The sequence below is a fragment of the Salvelinus alpinus genome, chromosome 7, assembly GCF_045679555.1.
Source record: "Salvelinus alpinus chromosome 7, SLU_Salpinus.1, whole genome shotgun sequence".
In the NCBI taxonomy this organism is placed as follows: domain Eukaryota; kingdom Metazoa; phylum Chordata; class Actinopteri; order Salmoniformes; family Salmonidae; genus Salvelinus; species Salvelinus alpinus.
The window spans coordinates 48,328,972-48,350,386 of NC_092092.1; the positions used below are offsets into that span (position 1 = coordinate 48,328,972).

A 21,415-nucleotide genomic window follows, 5' to 3' on the forward strand; every position below is an offset into this window, starting at 1 on the left:
AGTGTTACTGGTGCAGACTTGGGGGCCAACAAACTCCAAGCACCTATTCCGACCGCATACTAGGATCCTTCGGCAGGCTATGCAAACCATAGAACTTTGGCTGTGGAGGCATGGTCAATCCGTATAGGGCCCATGATCCTTTGAACATATTTGGGGGCGATGAAACAACGGAGCCCCATTCATTGAAGGGATGCGAAGTGGGAGGATTTGCAGAAGGAGGCATGATTTGTTGACATAATTGTAATCCAAACCTGACCTTCATTTACAAAAACTCAGTTTTAGACAAGACTGACTTCATGACCAAATTTATCCTATTTACACTTTGTAGTAAATTTTCACACTAGACTAAATGTTTCTGACTCATATCGCTACCACAAAGGCCGTTTTCAAAGGGATTAGTTGCTTTTTAGGGGCGGACGTTTTTAAAAATAACATCTCCTTTCTACTTAGGCCTAAGTGTAGGCCAACACTCGTTCACTACAGTACTTCGGACAAATCTAAAAGCAGGCTCAATGGAATTATAGGTTAGTTGAAGGAGTTTCCACCATATTGCTTAGGCTACCAATCATTATGTTTCCCGGTCATGGCTGCCATCCCATTGCTGACAAGAATGTAGCTAATGGAAACCTGGGTCATGGAGTGAAATTCACTACCCTAGTGGACCAATCATGTTTGGGTCAAATCTGTTACATCTGCTCTCCTTGACCTGCTGCCACTCCCCCAGTGCTCTCTCCCTCTCTCTCTCTCTGTGTGTGACTGTGTGGGCGGAGACAGGTGTGCTGGAGTCAGAGCAGATCCCCACCAGCTGCAACCTGTTCCATAATCAAGACCTCTACAAATACTCAGTCCTGCCACTTCCACACTGCAAGACCGTAATCTCTGCTCAGTCAGTCTAAGTGTCTAGTCGCTTGTTATAATTTAGATCCTGTTGTGCCTGTTTTCCTTGCCTGACATGGTTTTCCTCTCCGCTACAGTTCTGCCCGCTCTGACTGGTCCCTGTCTCCAGTCCCACGTCTCCTCATCCTGCTACTCTGCCCTGGATTCCCCACTCTACTGCTCCCTTGGATTCCCCTCCGGACCCGCTTACCATGTCCCAACCCCTCTCGCTCCAGCTTCAGCCTCTCGCCTCAGCCTCCTCTCCAGCCTCTTTGAGATAAATCAAGGCCGGTCCAGACTGGATCAAATCTGAACCAATCATAGATGTCTTTTTTGGATCAAATCAAGGCCGGTCCAGACGAAATCTGAACCAATCATAGACACATAAGTTTCACAAGTTTGAATAGCACAGTATAGCACAGCACCGTACAGTACAGTTTAGTAGAGTAGATTACAGTGGAGTACAATACAGTACAATACAGGATATATTGTAGTCTACTGTGCTCTACTGTACTGTAATCTGCAAAGTTTTACTATACTATACCGCACTGTCCAAACTTATAAAACATAACTGTCTATGATTGATTCAGATTTAGTCCAGTTTGGACCTGTTCAAATCTGATCCAATCATAGACGTCATTTTTGGGGTCAAATCAAGGCCGGTACGAACTGGCTCAAATCTGAACCAATCTAAGATGTATTTTTTGGGGTCAAATCTGAACCAATCATATATGTATTTTTTTGGGCCAAATTAAGGGCGGTACGGACTGGACTAAATCTGAACCAATCATAGACCTCTATGTTTCCCAAGTTTGAACAGCACAGTATATCACAGTACCGTACAGTACAGCTTAGTTCAGTACATTAGTTTAGTAGAGTAGGGTTAGGGTTACTGTACTCTAATGTACTGTACTGAACTATGTTGTTCTCTACTTTTCTTTACTGTACATTACCGTACTGTACTCTGCTGTGCTCTACTGTGCTGTACTGTAATCTCCGGTGCTCTACTGTACTATAATGTACTGTACCATACTGTACTGTCCAAAGTTATGAAACATAGCTGTCTATGATTGGTTCAGATTTTGTCCAGTCTGTACTTCATCAATCGGAACCATTCATAGACACCTATGTTTCAGCCACATCAAGGCCAGCCCGGACCAGACCAAATCTGAACCAATTATAGACGTCTAGATTTGGGCAATATATAGGCTGGTTGGGACCGGACATCTGTGGAGGTTAAAATGAAGGCTGGCCCAGACCAGGTCAAATCAAGGCTGGACCGGATTCAATCGGAAACCTACAGTACCAGTCAAAAGTTTGCACACACCTACTCATTCATTTGTACTATTTTCTACATTGTAGATAAATAATGAAGACATCAAAACTATGAAATAGCACATATGGAATCATAGCAACCAACAATGTGTTAAATAAATCCAAATATATTTCATATTTGAGTTTCTTCAAAGTAGCCACCCTTTGCCTTGATGACAACATTGCACACTCTTTTAACCAGGCAAAACAAAATCTGCCAAAATATCACCAAAATGTCTCCTATGAGAGAACGGAACATAGTCAGCCATGTTTACACAAACATCCGGGACGTGTACAGAGCCACCCCCAACCCCCATTTCAGCCAATCAGATCACGTCTCCCTGTTACTACTTCCCGCCTACAAGCAGAAACTCAAGGGGGAGCCACCAACGGAGAGAATAGTGAAATGCTGGACGCAGCGAGCTGATTCAATACTCCAGGACTATTTTGAGAATACGGTTTGAATTATGTTCAAGGACTCATCTACCCATGATTCATCCACTAACATTGAGGCATAGACATCATCAGTCACAACTTTCATCAAAACATTTGTTGATGATATTGTACCCACAGAAAAAAAACGGACATACCCCAACCAAAAACCCTGGATGAACTGAGGAATCCGTGCCATGTCGAGAGCCCAAACTGCAGAATTCAACATCAGCAGAGCAAACCCTGATTACAGGGTTGCGCGCTCCGGATTCCATTAGGGATACAAAAAGACAATATAGACTCAAACTGGAATCATAATACAACAGCTCAGAAACATGACACATGTGGCAAGGACTACAGGCCATTATGAACTACAAAGGCATATCCAGCTGTGTGATACCCTCCTCCCTCCCAGATGGGCTCAACACATTCTATGCTCGCTTTGAGGCGACCAACACCGAGCCATCCGGTAGGGTTCCCACTGCTCTCCAAGGCTGACTCTGACGAATATTCTCAAGAGAGTGAATAATCACAATGCTGCCGGCCTAGATGGCATCCCTGGCCATGTCCTCAGGGCATGTGCCAATAAGCTGGCAGGCGTCAACATGTCCCTATCCCAGGCTGTAGTCCCCACATGCTACAACCACCATCGGTCCAGTGCCGAAGAACACCAAGGTGACATGCTTAAATGACTATCGCCCCATTGTACTCACCGTCAAGTTCAAATTCAAGTTAAGTTTTGTTTTATCACATGCACATGTACAGTGAAATGCTTAAATAAGTTTACCTTCGCAAAAGTGCAGTATCTGATATCGAAAAAGTATAACTAATAAGAAAAATATATATATTCGTTTTAAATCACGAGAAATAAGAAATAAGAGAGGAAGCTTTATACTGGGTCAGTGCAGTACCAAAATGACAATGTGCAGGGATACTGGAGTATTGAGGTAGATATGTACATATAGGCAGGGATTAGGAGAAAGTGACTGGTTGAAGGATACAAAATAATAATAATAATAATAGTAAACAGTATGGCAGCAGCCAGGTGATAGAAGCTGTTTAAGAGTCTATTGGTCTGAGCCATGATGCACCAGTACCACCTGCCGGACGGGAACATGCAGAACAGTTCATGTCTCGGGTGGATGTAAAAAAAATAAAAATGTTTGGGCCGTTTTTTCAACATGAAGTGCTTCGAGAGGCTGGTTATGGCCAACGTTAGTCAAGACCCACTTCAAGGCCAGCATGCCAGACCCACTGGACCCACTCCAATTCACCTACCATTCCAGCAGATCCATGGAAGATGCCATTTCCATTGCTATCCACATGGCTTTATCACACCTGGACAAGAGTAACACCTATGTAAGAATGTTGTTCATTGACTAAAGGTCAACATTCAACACCATTGTTCCCTCCAAGCTTGTCACCAAGCTCAGGGCCCTGGGTCTCCAAACCACCCTCACCCTCTGCAACTGGATCTTGGACTTCCTGACAGGCAGGACACATGCTGTGATGATTGGCAACAGCACCTCCCCTACTCTGACTCTCAACACAGGGGCCCCCCAGGGATGTGTCCTCAGCCCACTGCTGTACTCCCTGTTCATGACTGTGTGTGAAGCATGACACAAACCCCATCATAGAGTTTGCAGATGACACCACGGTGGTAGGCCTGATCACTGACAACAACAAGTCAGCCTAAAGGGAGGAAGTCAGAGACCTGGCAATGTGGTGCCAAAACAACAGCCAATCTCAATGTCAGCAAAATGAAGGAGTTGATTGTTGACTTCAGGAAGCAGGGAGGAGGACATGCCCCGATTTACATCGACGGGACTGCGGTGGAAAGAGTCAACAGCCTCAGGTTCCTTGGACATCACCACACATGGACTGACAACACCACTGCCCTGGTCAAGAGTGTCCTGACCGTCTGCATCATGGCCTGGTATGGAAACTGCTCCGTTCATAACCACAAGGCCCTTCAGAGAGTGGTGAAGACTGCCCAGTGCATCGCTGGAGACATCATCAAGGACCCCGATCACCCCGGCCACGGACTATTCACTCCGTTACTGTCTGCATTTTAGAGTAGAATGTCCTTTTAAAAAATCAACAGAACTGACCTTCTGTGCACTGACAATCTAATTATTAGCTGTCCAATGATTTATTCTGCCTACTATTTGAACATACTGTATAATAAAACTGTTGATTAAAAAAAAGAACTGACTTTTTCACAGTGCTACAAAAAATGTATCCTAGTGGGGCATAGTCAGAATACTTGCGAACAAAATAAATTAGCAAGTAAATCAGGGGTGTCAAACTCAATTCCTGGAGGGCTGTGTGTCTACTGGTTTTTGCTATTTCCCTTTAATTTGTGGCCAATTAAGACCTAGACAACCAGGTTAGGGTAGTTCCTAACGAATCAATTAATCAACTATAAAGGAGGAGTAAGAACCCCATACACTCGTCCCTCCAGGACTGGAGTTTGACACGTGCAATAACTAAATATATAAATGAATAAACTGACAACTCACCACAGTTCTCCTCGTCTGCTTCATTTCCACAGTCATCGACACCGTTGCAGTGCATGAGCTGGGGCAGGCACATGCTCAGGTTGCCACAAGGAAAATATCCTAGGGGGCAGTTCGTCTTCTCCTCTGAGACGTTGAACGAAGTTCCTGCTGAAAATTCAAGAGCCGTGTTTCAATATCAAAGTTGGTGTCTCTCGATGAGGGTAAACACATACTACACTGAACAAAAATATAAACACAACATGTTAAGTATTGGTCCCATGTTTTATGAGCTGAAATATCAATCTCAGGGATTTTCCATACTTATTTCTTTCAAACTTTGTGAACAAATTTGTTTACATCCCTGTTAGTAAGCATTTCTCCTTTGCCAAGATAATCCATCCACATGACAGGTATGGAATATCAAGAAGCTTATTGCACAGCATGATCATTACACAGGTGCACCTTGTGCTGGGGACAATGCCACAGATGTCTAAAGTTTTGAGGGAGCCTGCAATTGGCACGCTGACTGCATGAATGTCCAACAGAGCTGTTGCCAGATAATTTAATGTTAATTTCTCTATAATAAGCTGCCTCCGAAGTCATTTTAGAGAAATTGGCAGTACGTCCAACCAGCCTCACAACCGCAGACCACGTTTAACCACACCAGCTCAGGACCTTCACATCCGGCTTCTTCACCTGCGGGATCGTCTGAGGGGGAGATGTGTGGTTGGGTGGGTGTGGGTGTGGGGGGGAGTGCTGAAGAGTATTTCTGTCTGTAATAAAGCCCCTTTGTGGGGAAAAAATCATTCTGATTGGCTGGGTCTGGCTCCCCAGTGGGTGGGCTCGGGTGCCAAGTGGGTGGGCCTATGCCCCCAAGGCCCACCTATGGCTGCACCCCTGCCCAGATGTGAAATCCATCGATTAGGGCCTAATTTATTTATTTCATTTGACTTATTTCCTTATATGAACTGTAATTCAGTACAAACGTTTAAATTGTTGCATATTGCGTTCATATTTTTGTTCAGTATATACAGTGGGGAGAACAAGTATTTGATACACTGCCGATTTTGCAGGTTTTCCTACTTACAAAGCATGTAGAGGTCTGTCATTTTTATCATAGGTACACTTCAACTGTGAGAGACGGAATCTAAAACAAAAATCCAGAAAATCACATTGTATGATTTTTAAGTAATTAATTTGCATTTTATTGCATGACATAAGTATTTGATCACCTACCAACCAGTAAGAATTCCGGCTCTCACAGACCTGTTAGTTTTTCTTTAAGAAGCCCTCCTGTTCTCCACTCATTACCTGTATTAACTGCACCTGTTTGAACTCGTTACCTGTATAAAAGACACCTGTCCACACACTCAATCAAACAGACTCCAACCTCTCCACAATGGCCAAGACCAGAGAGCTGTGTAAGGACATCAGGGATAAATTGTAGACCTGTACAAGGCTGGGATGGGCTACAGGACAATAGCCAAGCAGCTTGGTGAGAAGGCAACAACTGTTGGCACAATTATTAGAAAATGGAAGAAGTTCAAGATGACGGTCAATCACCCTCGGTCTGGGGCTCCATGCAAGATCTCACCTCCTGGGGCATCAATGATCATGAGGAATGTGAGGGATCAGCCCAGAACTACACGGCAGGACCTGGTCAATGACCTGAAGAGAGCTGGGACCACAGTCTCAAAGAAAACCATTAGTAACACACTACGCCGTCATGGATTAAAATCCTGCAGCGCACGCAAGGTCCCCCTGCTCAAGCCAGCGCATGTCCAGGCCCGTCTGAAGTTTGCCAATGACCATCTGGATGATCCAGAGGAGGAATGGGAGAAGGTCATGTGGTCTGATGAGACAAAAATAGAGCTTTTTGCTCTAAACTCCACTCGCCGTGTTTGGAGGAATAGAAGGATGAGTACAACCCCAAGAACACCATCCCAACCGTGAAGCATGGAGGTGGAAACATCATTCTTTGGGGATGCTTTTCTGCAAAGGGGACAGGACGACTGCACCGTATTGAGGGGAGGATGGATGGGGCCATGTATCGCGAGATCTTGACCAACAACCTCCTTCCCTCAGTAAGAGCATTGAAGATGGGTCGTGGCTGGGTCTTCCAGCATGACAACGACCCGAAACACACAGCCAGGGCAACTAAGGAGTGGCTCCGTAAGAAGCATCTCAAGGTCCTGGAGTGGCCTAGCCAGTCTCCAGACCTGAACCCAATAGAAAATCTTTGGAGGGAGCCGAAAGTCCGTATTTCCCAGCGACAGCCCCGAAACCTGAAGGATCTGGAGAAGGTCTGTATGGAGGAGTGGGCCAAAATCCCTGCTGCAGTGTGTGCAAACCTGGTCAAGAACTACAGGAAACGTATGATCTCTGTAATTGCAAACTAAGGTTTCTGTACCAAATATTCAGTTCTGCTTTTCTGATGTATCAAATACTTATGTCATGCAATAAAATGCAAATTAATTACTTAAAAATCATACAATGTGATTTTCTGGATTTTTGTTTTAGATTCCTTCTCTCACAGTTGAAGTGTACCTATGATAAAAATTACAGACCTCTACATGCTTTGTAAGTAGGAAAACCTGCAAAATTGTCAGTGTATCAAATACTTGTTCTCCCCACTGTAAGTGGGGAGTAGGAACACATAACACCACAGAAAATTAAAGAGCGGTTGACCATTTTTAAATGGGTGTATTTCCTGAGTGGGAATACATTTAAATATTAAAGGAGCCCTCTAAAAATGATACACGTAAACATCTCACAGTATCGGCCACTCACGGGGAGCTAGCTGTACATAATCAGTCAGTGAGCTCTGGATGTGTTTTCCCAAAACACTTCATCGTTTTTCTATCAATGTTTCAATTAGCAGTCAATTATGAAAATTTGTGAAACATGAAGTATTAACGAGACTCCCATTGTGTTCCGTTCACAGAGTGTATGTGCTCTCTGGAGGATAGGCTAGTTGCATCTGCTTTCATGATAATCAAACTAAACGGGTGCACTTTCACATACAAAGGCCACCCACTGCCTACATGTTCCTGAAATATACCTACATATCATACTGTAGTCGGTTATCTGTTTCTGAAGCACACAGGTCTGACTGCTTACGGGCTTGAACCTCAGTGTCCATCCCAATTTCCACAAAATAATCAAAAACCAATGCAAAGCTGCTGACTGGTTGAGTGCCTTGATTATGGAATATTAATCCATATTAAAATACTTTATTGTCCATTGGTTAGAACAGAAATGTGTCTTCTACCTTTCCCAACACACACACACACACACACACACACACACACACACACACACACACACACACACACACACACACACACACACACACACACACACACACACACACACACACACACACACACACACACACACACACACAGTCAGCCGTGGTAAAGCACCCCCGGATGGAGAGCAATTGTGGGGGGTTAAGTGCCTTGGTCAAGGGGACATGGGACAGAGACCAGCAGCTGCCAGTTCAGTTCCATTACCATGTTTTGTGTGGCCCGGGCCAGGGCTGCTGGTCTGTCTCTAACCTCTAGGCCTGTGGTCATCAACTAGATTCTGGCCTGGGACCATTTGTTTCTTGAGGGGATGGTCATGGGGCTGGAAGATAATTACAAATATTTTTTAGACTACTAAGTGACTACAAGAATTAATCCCAAACAGATAAAATATTGACTGAAACAATAATTTCTTATCTTGCTTAAATATGTATACGATCACATATCACTCTTTGGTACAGATTTCCAAAATTAAAATCACTTTTATTCCCATGACTGATCAAAACTCGTTTTCTCATGTCTCTCTCTTGACCCTGGTTAGCAATTTGTTTTGAACATCGAATCGCAAAAAAATGGCAGTATCGAGTCACAATACATATAGAATCGAGAGAATTGCAATACATATTGTATCGGCACCTAAGTACTGACCAGATAACAATAAATAATAGCACATCTTTCCCAGTTGTCTTGATGTCATCATGAAAAGACATCTTTACCTGGTTATCCAATGCCTCTCCAATCAGAAAATTAAAATGACACATTTTCTCACTGAGATCATGAGCCTGAAAACTACATGAACCCTAAACCCGGGTGTATAACAGCTGATAGTGACAACGCCGTACTTATTGTAAAGATGAACATGGTTAAGGGCCACGGTAAGTCATTTGCAAACCTAAGGACCTAAGCGCTTTAACAAACCTCAGCCATACACTTAATCACAAAAGTGACATGAGTGAGGGACCTAGAATCACAATCGCTCTAAAGAATTCCCCGCTCAATCACGCAGGGTCTGATGTTGTGTAACACAGTATCAGGAGATGGATTCCAACCATCCATCTGAGCTTATACACAAGCTCACTAAGGAAAACCAGTCTACCGACTGTAAACTATAGCCACCAAGGTACCGAGAAGAACTGCAGATCCTTGGATCTGCTGATCTTAGACGAGATACTGTGGAATGTAAACATCTTATCCTATTTACTGTTGTTTTTCGCAGTCTGTGCAGGCTCAGTTTCGCATAGTATCACCTTTGAAGTTCAGATGGGAACAGTAATGGTTGGAATAGTAACTGACTGTAGGACTCACATGTAGCTATTATCAGAACTCCTGCAGAACTAACTGTTTCTTGCAGTAAAATATTAAACCAAATATACTTTTTGTCTCGGAAGCAGGAGTGAAAAAAATATAAATTAATTTAATCTTAAGAAAATGCGAATGTGCACTTGCAATAAAAAGTTCTGTGTAGCCTAAAATAGACAAAAATTCAAGCAACATAAAGTCTGACAGTTTTTGACTTTTAACCACATAAAATATGCATCCAAAATTAATTGAAATACTATCAGAAACGTGGTGGATCGTTTTCACAGTTTTTCATTTCCTTAAAACCGATCAACAAAACTGATTAGGAAATTTAGCACCGGAAAACTGAACGTTTTTAAGCCTCAATTAGATATTTTTCTGCTTATACATTCCAACATTTGATAGGCTATTTGTTAGTCAACTTGTCATATAATTAGATACAAGCAGCTTCTCTTCTGTCATTACTTGATGCTCTAGAACAGGGATTCCCAGACAATGCTAATTTGGTAAAATGGTTGTCTCAGGCAGTTATTGACAGGATCAATTAGCATCAGCGGCCAAAGTGAAAAACCGCAATTACTGGTAGCAGTTCCGTGGTACTTGGTCAACCCCTTGCCAATGGCTGTTCTGATGAATGCTTGTTCCACATCCCAATGTTTCCAGGGATTAATGGAGCATTAATGCTGGGTAGCATTAGCAAGGCTAACTGCTTGGTATCCAATGGAGAGGCTAATCTACTGTATTTGTGTGTTCTTCGACAAATAGGTATTCCCCATCCTTACAGCTGGATAGAAGCTTTAGATAAGATGGAATCATCTCACTGGCAAACCCACTATCCACTATCCCATACTTTACATTGAAGGTACACAGTGGGGTAACGTTGTGTTTAGAGACACCACTTCCCAATGTGTGCCTTCCCTAGAGGCGTGGGTACATTGGGAAGAGCCAATGGCAGTCTTGGCAAATTTCTATTCTGCTGTGGTCAAATGCTGTAAGCAGGAAATTGCCCAGCTATAAAGGATGATGTCATATTGCTTTAGTTTATAAATAGCCTAAAGGATACGTTTTTCTTACATCTAAATCTCTACTTTTGATGAAAATGGCATGTTCTAGAAGGATCCAGACACCTTTTTGTGATATCGTTTACCCCAAAACAGCAAATCACTTTCTCATACTTGTTCAGCGGTATGGTGGCACTGGAAAAACATAAACAAAAGCTCCAAAAACACCCAAGTACGTCCTTTTAGAAATGGCAAAGCTCTCAATATAGCGTTGCAGGTCTTTAGATGTTGTACACACGAAATTGTGTCATTCCAAACTTTATACGCAATGTTATATGTGTACAACATTGATTGACGTGCATCATTATACAGAGTGCTTTGCCGTTTAGAAAATAATTGAGATTTGGTTGTACTTTTTTTTTTTTACTTCTCCTTTAGTGTTGACATAGTTAACCTTTAAGCTAATGAGCACAGCTTGTGAAATCTAGCTACTGTACATCTCTCATGATGTCACGTTCTGACCATAGTTCTTGTGTGTTTTACTTGTTTTAGTGTTGGTCAGAACGTGAGCTGGGTGAGCATTCTATGTTGTGTGTCTAGTTTGTCTGTTTCTATGTTTGGCCTAATATGGTTCTCAATCAGAGGCAGGTGTTTTGTGTTGTCTCTGATTGGGAATCATATTTAGGTGGCTTGTTTTGTGTTGGGATTTTGTGGGTGGTTGTTTCCTGTCTTTGTGTTCATTTCACCAGAGAGGACTGTTTCGGTTTGCCATTTTTGTATTTTGTAAGTGTTCACGTTTTCGTCTGTCATTAAATCATGTTGAGCACTAACTACGCTGCGTCTTGGTCCGATCCCTGCTACACCTCCTCTTCAGACGAAGAGGAGGAAGGCTGCCGTTACACATGATAACCAAAGGGTATGAATAAAGGTTCTTATTTTTCCTGATATACTGTATTATATTATACCAAGTGGTTGTCAATGTAACACTTATGCCTGATAAGACATCAGTGAAACACTTTCTCATTTTGTCCTTTCACAGTGGTGTTACATCATTCAGTTCAGTTTTATTCCTCAGACCAAAGGAGCACTTTAACCTTCTTAGATTGTCACTGGTATAAAATGTATGGATTATCTTTCGAAACTCATCTCTCATCTTCTCGAAGACAGAACACCTTTCCTGAAGACCTTAAAAAATGATCTGCATGTCTCGCTGGTGCTGAACTTTCCTATTTTACCACCAAAGATGACCAGATGTAGAGAAGAGATACATCAATTATCTTTCAGAAGTCATTGCTCATCCTAATAAGAGCTGTTTGTGTGTTTCCTTAACACATCTTGAAACCATCTCTCTTGTGTAACATCTTTCAAAAGAGATTTGCAAAGCTATTTATCTAACATCTGTTCCCACCGTAGCAGGTGATGCAGTGAACGGCCTACGCCAATGTTGTAAAGCCACACAATCATGTCAGTTAAATTGCATGGTTGCACGTGGGCCATGTCATCAACTGCAACCTCAAAAGACTCACTCCAGTCTATTCATACTGGCTGACCATCCCGGATAATTGCATTTGACCTCAGCGCATTAAAAGTCCTCTTCACCAGGGATAAAGGTAAATGCCAGTCAAGATAGAATTGTTAACATTGACAACCTTTTTCCAACATTTTCCCTCATATACAGTAGTTGCTCTGAAAAGTTGAAGGGAAAGAGCAATCAATCTGTGTCTCTACTAGGGTCAAAAGGGAGATCCACATATTGTTTCCATTTCAAGTACGGTGTTATTGACATAAAATATACACCGCATTTACAGAGCCATGTCATTACAGATGCAGTAGATTCCAGATACAGTATATCATAGAAGCCAAGTTCTATTTGTACATGTCATAGGATGCATTTGCTACAATGTTCCCTTTTTAGTTGGTGGCTGACTATTTGATAGCATTTGGCATTTAATCCTCTCTGACATCTGCAATCAGCATTCGATATTAATCACATAAATACCACATAATCAGGAAGTCTACCTTCACTTGCCCCTTCTACCCCCTATGGTGTCCAAATTAGGACAACTTCCCAACTAACTAAAGTCCTAGTCCACTCCAAAAGTTTGTCAGGCATTTTCCAATATGTAAAGTGGTCTGATGATGAGATGAGTCCACCTTCCTTGCCATCTGTTGCAATGAAGTTCCAGATCAACCCCAAATGAATGGGAAAGCTGACGCATGGTGACATTTGATAACGTTTGAAGAAAGAAGAAACATCTGACAGACTGATTTTGGAAGGAAGTAGCACTTTAAATTAGTTTGCATGGGACACTTTAAAAGACATTTGCCTTTCATGTAGCCTGTGTGCTCAATTACTTTTTCATGCCGTTGGATTCTAGCTTGAAATATACTTATTCATGTTACAATACTAGAACTTATTGATTACTTTACATGTATGAGGAATGTATATATTGGGGACAGTGAAGGGTGGATAGAAGCTTGATGTAGGGGAAGTGAAGAACGTTAATATTCTGTTTGAACATGTTATTTTGTTCCGAAGGAGGCAGGAGGGAGGCAAAGGGCAACCGTCTGGTTTCAGTTTCTGATAACGCAGGCCAGCTGCGGAACTAGGGAGAAGCGAGGAATTCAAGTCAACAGTTGAAGTGAGAAGAAACCTCTGGAAGGGGGGCCGGAGGGGCCCAACCCAATGACCCAGTCCTATCTCACATGGATACACTTCCAGGCCCACGGAGGTTCTAGCATCAGGCAGGGCCATGACTACACCAGTGAGAGGAACCAATTACGTTCCTGCCTAGCAACAGAGATCTATTGGCTGTCTAGATGTGTAAGGAGTTGACCCTGCCTCGTAGGAGGTTATAAATACATGTGCTTGTGTGAAGGGCCAGAGCACAAGGTTCCTCTGCGGCTCAGTGCTGGAAAGGGTCCACATTGACAGATGGACTGAGAAACTGATCAACGTCAGTGTTAGTCAACATCAGTAGACCAAAATAACTTTCATTTACATGGATTTTGTACACAGATCAAGAGATATTTTTTGTCTTTGCAGCTGTATGACCCAGTGGGTGAATAAACTTAGTTTGAGCTTTTCCTAGTCGTCCGTTTGAGGTTCTACTCTGTTTGTTCAGAACCTAACAATGGCAAATAAATCTGAATCAATACAAAAAAAACAGCTCTTGATCTGTGTACAAAATCCATGCACATCAAAGTTATTTCGGTCTACTGATGTTGACTAACACTGATGTTGATCAGTTTCTCAGTCCATCTGTCAATGTGGACCCTTTCCAGCACTGAGCCGCAGAGCAACCTTGTGCTCTGGCCCAAACATTTTCTTGGATGTGTCTTACAATATGTATAATGCTAATACAGCATGTCGAATTATTGATTTTACTAATCCATATTTGTTTGATATCTGAAAGTGGGGGACTTTGTTATTTAAGCATGACTCTCGGGGGCCAACATCTTTGCCTCGCCAATTTGAGTGAAGCACAGTGCAAGACTAAAACGTTTTAGATGTGATGCATGAGCAACAATATGTATCTCTATGGTAGGAGCATCATGAAGGAGATGATTTCTATATCATTGACTCTCTACTGACGGTCATTCCACATCACTATAATGAGGTGAACAGTTATTTAAAAAGGTCACATGACCTCAATACTCCCTTTCAAACAAATTGTGGGAAAATACAGTACGTTATTTATATGACTGAGACCCGTGGGAATATCTCCAAAGTTCATAAACAGAACCACAGCAACTGCAATATCTGAATGCGAAACATCAGCAGCCAGCAGTCATTAAGGCAATACAAATTCCCTTTGCCCCCATATCTATATGCAGGGGGGATAGCAAATCAACATCTGCACAGTGTGTGTTGTTTAACCTTACTTGATTTAAATAGGTGATACGTATTTTAAAAGGTTACTTGATTTAACTAGGTTATGATATGTATTTTCAAAGGGTTATACTGAAGCAATGTTCTCTTTCACTTTACGTGCTCACTGCTCAGTATGCCTGTCCATAATAGTTGGATAATAGAGCACCACAACTCCCACCAGATGTTTCAATTTCATGGTAGCAAATTTTGTCACATGTGCCAAATACAACAGGTGTAGACCTTACAGACTGAAATGCTTACTCACAAGCCCTTAACCAACAATGTGGTTTTAAAAAGTGTTTAAAGTCAAAAATAGATAAGTCAATTAAAAAAAAATAAAAGTAACATATAATTAAAGAGCAGCAATAAAATAACAATAGCGAGGCTATATACAGGGGGTGCTGATACAGAGTCAATGTGCGGGGACACCGGTTAGTCGAGGTAATTGAGGTAATATGTACATGTAGGTAGAGTTAAAGTGACTATGCATAGATATTAAACAGAGAGTAGCAGCAGCGTACAAGAGGGGGTGGGGGCAATGCAAATAGTCTGGGTAGCCATTTGATTAGCTGTTCAGAAGTCTTATGGCTTGGGGGTAGAAGCTGTTATCTGTTAAGAAGCCTTTTGAACCTAGACTTGGCGCTCCGGTATCGCTTGCCGTGTGGCAGCACCAGGCGGTTCCGGCTACGGAGAGCGTGACCACACAGTCATCCGGAACAGCTGATGCTCTCATGCATGTTTCAGTGTTACTTGCCTCGAAGCGAACATATAAGTAAATTAGCTTGTCTGGTAGGCTCGTGTCACTGGGAAGCTCGCGGCTGTTCTTCCCTTTGTAGTCTGTAATAGTTTGCAAGCCCTTCCACATCCGACGAGCGTCGGAGCCGGTGTAGTATGATTAAATCTTAGTCCTGTGTTGACACTTTGCCTGTTTGATGGTTCGTCTGAGGGCATATCGGATTTTCTTATAAGCTTCCGAGTTAGAGTTCTGCTCTTTGAAAGCGGCAGCTCTACCCTTTAGCTCAATACGGATGTTGCCTGTAATCCATGGCTTCTGGTTGGGGTATGTACATACAGTCACTGTGGGGATGATGTCATTGATGCACTTATTGATGAAGCCAGTGACTGACGTGGTGTACTTCTCAATGCCATCAGAAGAATCCCAGAACATATTCCAGTCTGTGCTAGCAAAATAGTCCTGTAGCTTAGCATCTGCTTCATCTGACCACTTTTTTATTGACCGAGTCACTGGTGCTTCCTGCTTTGGTTTTTGCTTGTAAGCAGGAGGATAGAATTATGGTCAGATTTGCCAAATGGAGGACAAGGGAGAGTGTTGTACTTGTCTCTGTGTGTGGAGTAAAGTTTTTTGGAGTAGAGGTTTTTTCTCTCTGGTTGCACATTTAACAACCTGGTAGAAAGTAGGTAAAACTGATTTAATTTTCCCCGGCCACCAGGAGCCCCGCCTCTGGATGAGCGATTTCCTGTTTGCTTATGGCCTTATACAGCTCATTGAGTGCGGTCCTAGTGCCAGCATCGCTTTGTGGTGGTAAATAGACAGCTACGAAGAATGTAGATGAAATCTTTCTTGGTAAATAGTGTGGTCTACAGCTTATCATGAGATACTCTACCACAGGTGAGCAAAACCTTGAGACTTCTTTAGATTTCGTGCAGCAGCTGTTGTTTACAAATATACACAGACCGTCTTACCGGAGACAGCTGTTCTATCCTGCCAAAAAAGCGTAAAACCAGCAGCTGTATGTTAGGGCTACACTGATCACTTGTGCTTGGCTACAAAATGTATAGGTGTCCCCATAGGCCTAATACTTAAATAGAGGAAATGTGAATATAATCATTATTTTAGCGATGCACGGTAGACGTCCCTCCTAATTTAAAGGCCCCCCCCATCCAGTTGATGTGAGATGCTTTACAGCACACTTGCATTAATATGTGTTTATGGATGAGACAGGGATTTATTTATTTATTTAATTTCAACTTTATTTAACTAAGCAAGTCAGTTATGAACAAATTCTTCTTTACAATGACGGCTACCCAGGCCAAACCCTAACCCGGACGACGCTTGGCCAATTGTGCGTCGCCCTATGGGATTCCCTGCTTTCAAATTGGTTGCCTAAATTGGTTTCATTAAATAGGCGTAGGCACTATATTTTTTGTATTGCACATTTAATTAAACTGACGCATATATACACTAGCATGCGAATGGTGGATTAATAGCCCAGCCTAAGAATTAACTCCTTATTTACGCTTTTCTGTCTTCACTGTTCCCCTCTTGCGCAATTCATGCATCTCCTCTGGCATCACAACTGGCCTCTCTCTCTCTCCATCCTCTCTCTATTCATCTTATAGCTCTTGAACAGTTGCCTAGCCCAATACGTGTTCCAGAAATTGCCATTTTTATCAATAAAAAATATATACAATTGAGGAAAGAAGCACCTTGCTCTTGCTTGCTGGATATAAAATAGGCTACAGTGTTCACACAGTGAACTGGCAGGGACATTTGAATGGCGAGAGCTTTCTTGTTGTGATGTGATCATGTTGGCTGGTGGTAAAAATGCAATATAGAAGCCCATCTTGTATGGCAGAAGAAGATTATTTGTTCAAACATCTAATAAGTAATCTAATAAGTAATCTAATAAGGATCTGGTGAGATTTTGTCTGTTTTTCCTTATATGCCTATAGTATGCCTGTGGTATACAGTATGTGTTAATTTATATGCCTTATATGACATACACAATTGAATACATGCTTGTGGCGCATTTACTACAAAGATATGGTATGAAATATTTAAGGAGAAAAAAAAAATACAGTATATAATATTATGAGAAACATTTATGTTTTGAGAATGTAACCTCTACAAAAGAAATGGTTTCCTTATAGGTTTTACATTGTTTTTTATAAGTCAACATATAAAAGAACATGACAATTATTAGGGATGGGACTCGCTAGTATCGTGTCAAGGAAACGAAACACGAAGCGTATTTAACTTCTTTAGGAAAACAGTCATAATGTTGGAAACAAACATCATTATGTTGTCATCCAGAGTCACAGTTACTTATTTTCCAAGTTAAAGCACACAACATACAGTAGGTTTTTAAAGGACCAAAGAGTTTGGTCTAGAGGGCTGCATTCCTGTAGTACTGAGAGATTAAATGCATTTTTTCGGTTATATAATAACTAATTGACCAACATTTACTTGAATTCTATTTATTTAGTTCTGGGTTTTTTGTAAGCCAAACATGCCATTTCTCTAGAGAGAAATCAAATCATTCACCCGATAAATGAAGTCAAGATTTATATTGGGACGCTGGGCTGAAGGGAGTTGTAATTTTCATTAAGCAAATATTCAACCTAGTTCAGTGCAGAAACGTGGTAATTAACTACAGTGACCATATTCTATTGCGCCTGTTCTTTTCCGGCTGGGACACAGATGGATAGACTTTTAGCCTGCTATGTTAGGTTAGATACACACAGACTGCATACGATACCACATAAGAGAGGAAGGTACACAACACAATGATGAGAGAGGGATAGAGAGTTTATGAAAGTATGCCTTCTCTACTTTGAAGAACTAGAAAAATGATTTTGTCAGGCAGCGCTGCAGTATACTTAGGCAGGCTAGCCTAGTTAAATATGATGTTTAAGTACAGTATGAGGAGAACCAAAACAACATTATATGGTTGTCTGGCTGGCTGTTACTGCCTGAGCAGAGATGAGATGATGACTTTAAGGAATAAAAAATGATAAAGTCGTCATATAAAACTAAATACTGAAATATATTTTATTATTTAATAGTACTTTCCTATTTTTCTATGTGAACCTTAGAGAGAAAATTTCGTATTTTCAATGTTTTGGCATTGCATTTAAAAAGCTCTAATCATTTTAATGTCATTATTTCGTAATGGGTTTAATGTTTTTTTTTAAATCATCGAAACCGAAAACCGTGATTATTTTTTAAATAATCTAAACCGAAACCGAACCCACATCAAAGAGCACTTTTCATGCTACGGTGGGGAGTGGGGGTCAGACAGACAACTTTGGGCTGAAAATATTTTTTGTGATCCTTCAGATTATTTGTATGCTAGCCTACCTATTGTATTAAAAGCACATCTTTGTCACATTATTTACACACACTCATTACACTGCCTAGAAATAAATATTGATCACCTATATTTGTTTCCTTCTGAAAATCATCCCGCTCTCTAGCTGAAAATGTTTGTAGTCCAGATCTACTCTCTGTTATGAAGCTACATGTATTTTTTTTAAATTTGAGGCTTATTTATTATTATTTTCAAGTGCTTTGAGATTCTTTCTGTACTGAAAAGCGCTATAAAAGCTGAATATATTATTATAAATATTGTTGTTATGAGACTGAGAAAGTGTTGTAGTTTTAAAGCTAATTTCCTGTCATTCTAAAAAAAACAAAAAAACATTAATGGTTTATGACATGTTCATATGCTATCTGGGGTTTGGGGTTTCACAAAACTCGTGGGGGTGTGTGCTAAGCCAATGGTCTGTAGTCTGGATTGGACCATATGCACAGCAAGGCAATCATATGAATTTTCCTGAGTTTTCTTATTTCGTCTTTCAATGTCATAATAGGGCATTTACAAGTAATTTCATCTGTCAAGTGTCCCACAGTATTTCCGATAGCAAGGCTACAGTAAATGATGCATTTAGCTGCATCTATTGCAATATAGGCTGCACTTATTACAAGTCTAAGACATTGGATCTAAGCAAACTTCCAGAAAGCCTATCAAAAATAAATGCAAACAATGTCAGAATTGGAGGGGAAAACAGAGACTATACTGTCCTAAACCATAGTATCAATCAATATTGATACATTTCACATTTAACAAACCTGTGTGCAACATATAATTAGAATAAACATACCTGTCATTCCATACATGAGGATCCAAGCGACATAAGCTTGCATGATATTTAACTGTAACAGCAAACACGAGAAAACAGAAGTTTTAGTTTTCTTGCAAGCCCCCCAATGCGTAAAAACTGTAGACCAAGAACTGCAGTTACCATGATAGGCTACTTGGTAGTTGAGAAATAATGTCAATCAAGATGAGGTTGGTAAGCAAGGTAAGTGGCGTGTCTTGTGCCAGCAGGAGAGAAAACGATTCGCAACTGCTCCAGAGAATCAATTGCCATCAACTGGAGCGCTGAAATCTCCACTGCTACTCTAGGGCGAGTGCGAACCGTTTGTCATCGACAGAGGAAGAGGGAGACAGGAGAGAGCGAGAGAGAGACATGCATAGATATATATACACTGCTCAAAAAAATAAAGGGAACACTTAAACAACACAATGTAACTCCAAGTCAATCACACTTCTATGAAATCAAACTGTCCACTTAGGAAGCAACACTGATTGACAATAAATTGCACATGCTGTTGTGCAAATGGAATAGACAAAAGGTGGAAATTATAGGCAATTAGCAAGACACCCCCAAAAAAGGAGTGATTCTGCAGGTGGTGACCACAGACCACTTCTCAGTTCCTATGCTTCCTGGCTGATGTTTTGGTCACTTTTGAATGCTGGCGGTGCTCTCACTCTAGTGGTAGCATGAGACGGAGTCTACAACCCACACAAGTGGCTCAGGTAGTGCAGTTCATCCAGGATGGCACATCAATGCGAGCTGTGGCAAGAAGGTTTGCTGTGTCTGTCAGCGTAGTGTCCAGAGCATGGAGGCGCTACCAGGAGACAGGCCAGTACATCAGGAGACGTGGAGGAGGCCGTAGGAGGGCAACAACCCAGCAGCAGGACCGCTACCTCCGCCTTTGAGCAGGAGGAGCACTGCCAGAGCCCTGCAAAATGACCTCCAGCAGGCCACAAATGTGCATGTGTCAGCATATGGTCTCACAAGGGCTCTGAGGATCTCATCTCGGTACCTAATGGCAGTCAGGCTACCTCTGGCGAGCACATGGAGGGCTGTGCGGCCCCACAAAGAAATGCCACCCCACACCATGACTGACCCACCGCCAAACCAGTCATGCTGGAGGATGTTGCAGGCAGCAGAACGTTCTCCACGGCGTCTCCAGACTCTGTCACGTCTGTCACATGTGCTCATGTGCTCAGTGTGAACCTGCTTTCATCTGTGAAGAGCACAGGGCGCCAGTGGCGAATTTGCCAATATTGGTGTTCTCTGGCAAATGCCAAACGTCCTGCACGGTGTTGGGCTGTAAGCACAACCCCCACCTGTGGACGTCGGGCCCTCATACCACCCTCATGGAGTCTGTTTCTGACCGTTTGAGCAGACACATGCACATTTGTGGCCTGCTGGAGGTCATTTTGCAGGGCTCTGGCAGTGCTCCTCCTTGCACAAAGGCGGAGGTAGCGGTCCTGCTGCTGGGTTGTTGCCCTCCTACGGCCTCCTCCACGTCTCCTGATGTACTGGCCTGTCTCCTGGTAGCGCCTCCATAATCTGGACACTACGCTGACAGACACAGCAAACCTTTTTGCCACAGCTCGCATTGATGTGCCATCCTGGATGAACTGTACTACCTGAGCCACTTGTGTGGGTTGTAGACTCCGTCTCATGCTACCACTAGAGTGAGAGCACCGCCAGCATTCAAAAGTGACCAAAACATCAGCCAGGAAGCATAGGAACTGAGAAGTAGTCTGTGGTCACCACCTGCAGAATCACTCCTTTTTTGGGGGTGTCTTGCTAATTGCCTATAATTTCCACCTTTTGTCTATTCCATTTGCACAACAGCATGTGAAATGTATTGTCAATCAGTGTTGCTTCCTAAGTGGACAGTTTGATTTCACAGAAGTGTGATTGACT

At 42.1% G+C, this 21,415-nt stretch overlaps 1 protein-coding gene across 1 annotated transcript in view; it reads right to left on the reverse strand.

Moving 5' to 3' along the window:
• Positions 1–19,840, reverse strand: part of LOC139581117 (relaxin receptor 1-like) — a 131,801-nt gene extending 111,961 nt beyond the window's left edge. Inside the window, exons 1-2 of the mRNA XM_071410558.1 lie at positions 19,511–19,840; positions 5,145–5,291 (exon numbers count right to left, since the gene is read on the reverse strand). Coding sequence (XP_071266659.1) covers positions 5,145–5,291; positions 19,511–19,553 — 190 coding nt within the window. The 5' untranslated portion in view covers positions 19,554–19,840. The remainder of the gene's footprint in view (positions 1–5,144; positions 5,292–19,510) is intronic.
• Between the last annotated feature and the right edge of the window lie 1,575 nt (positions 19,841–21,415).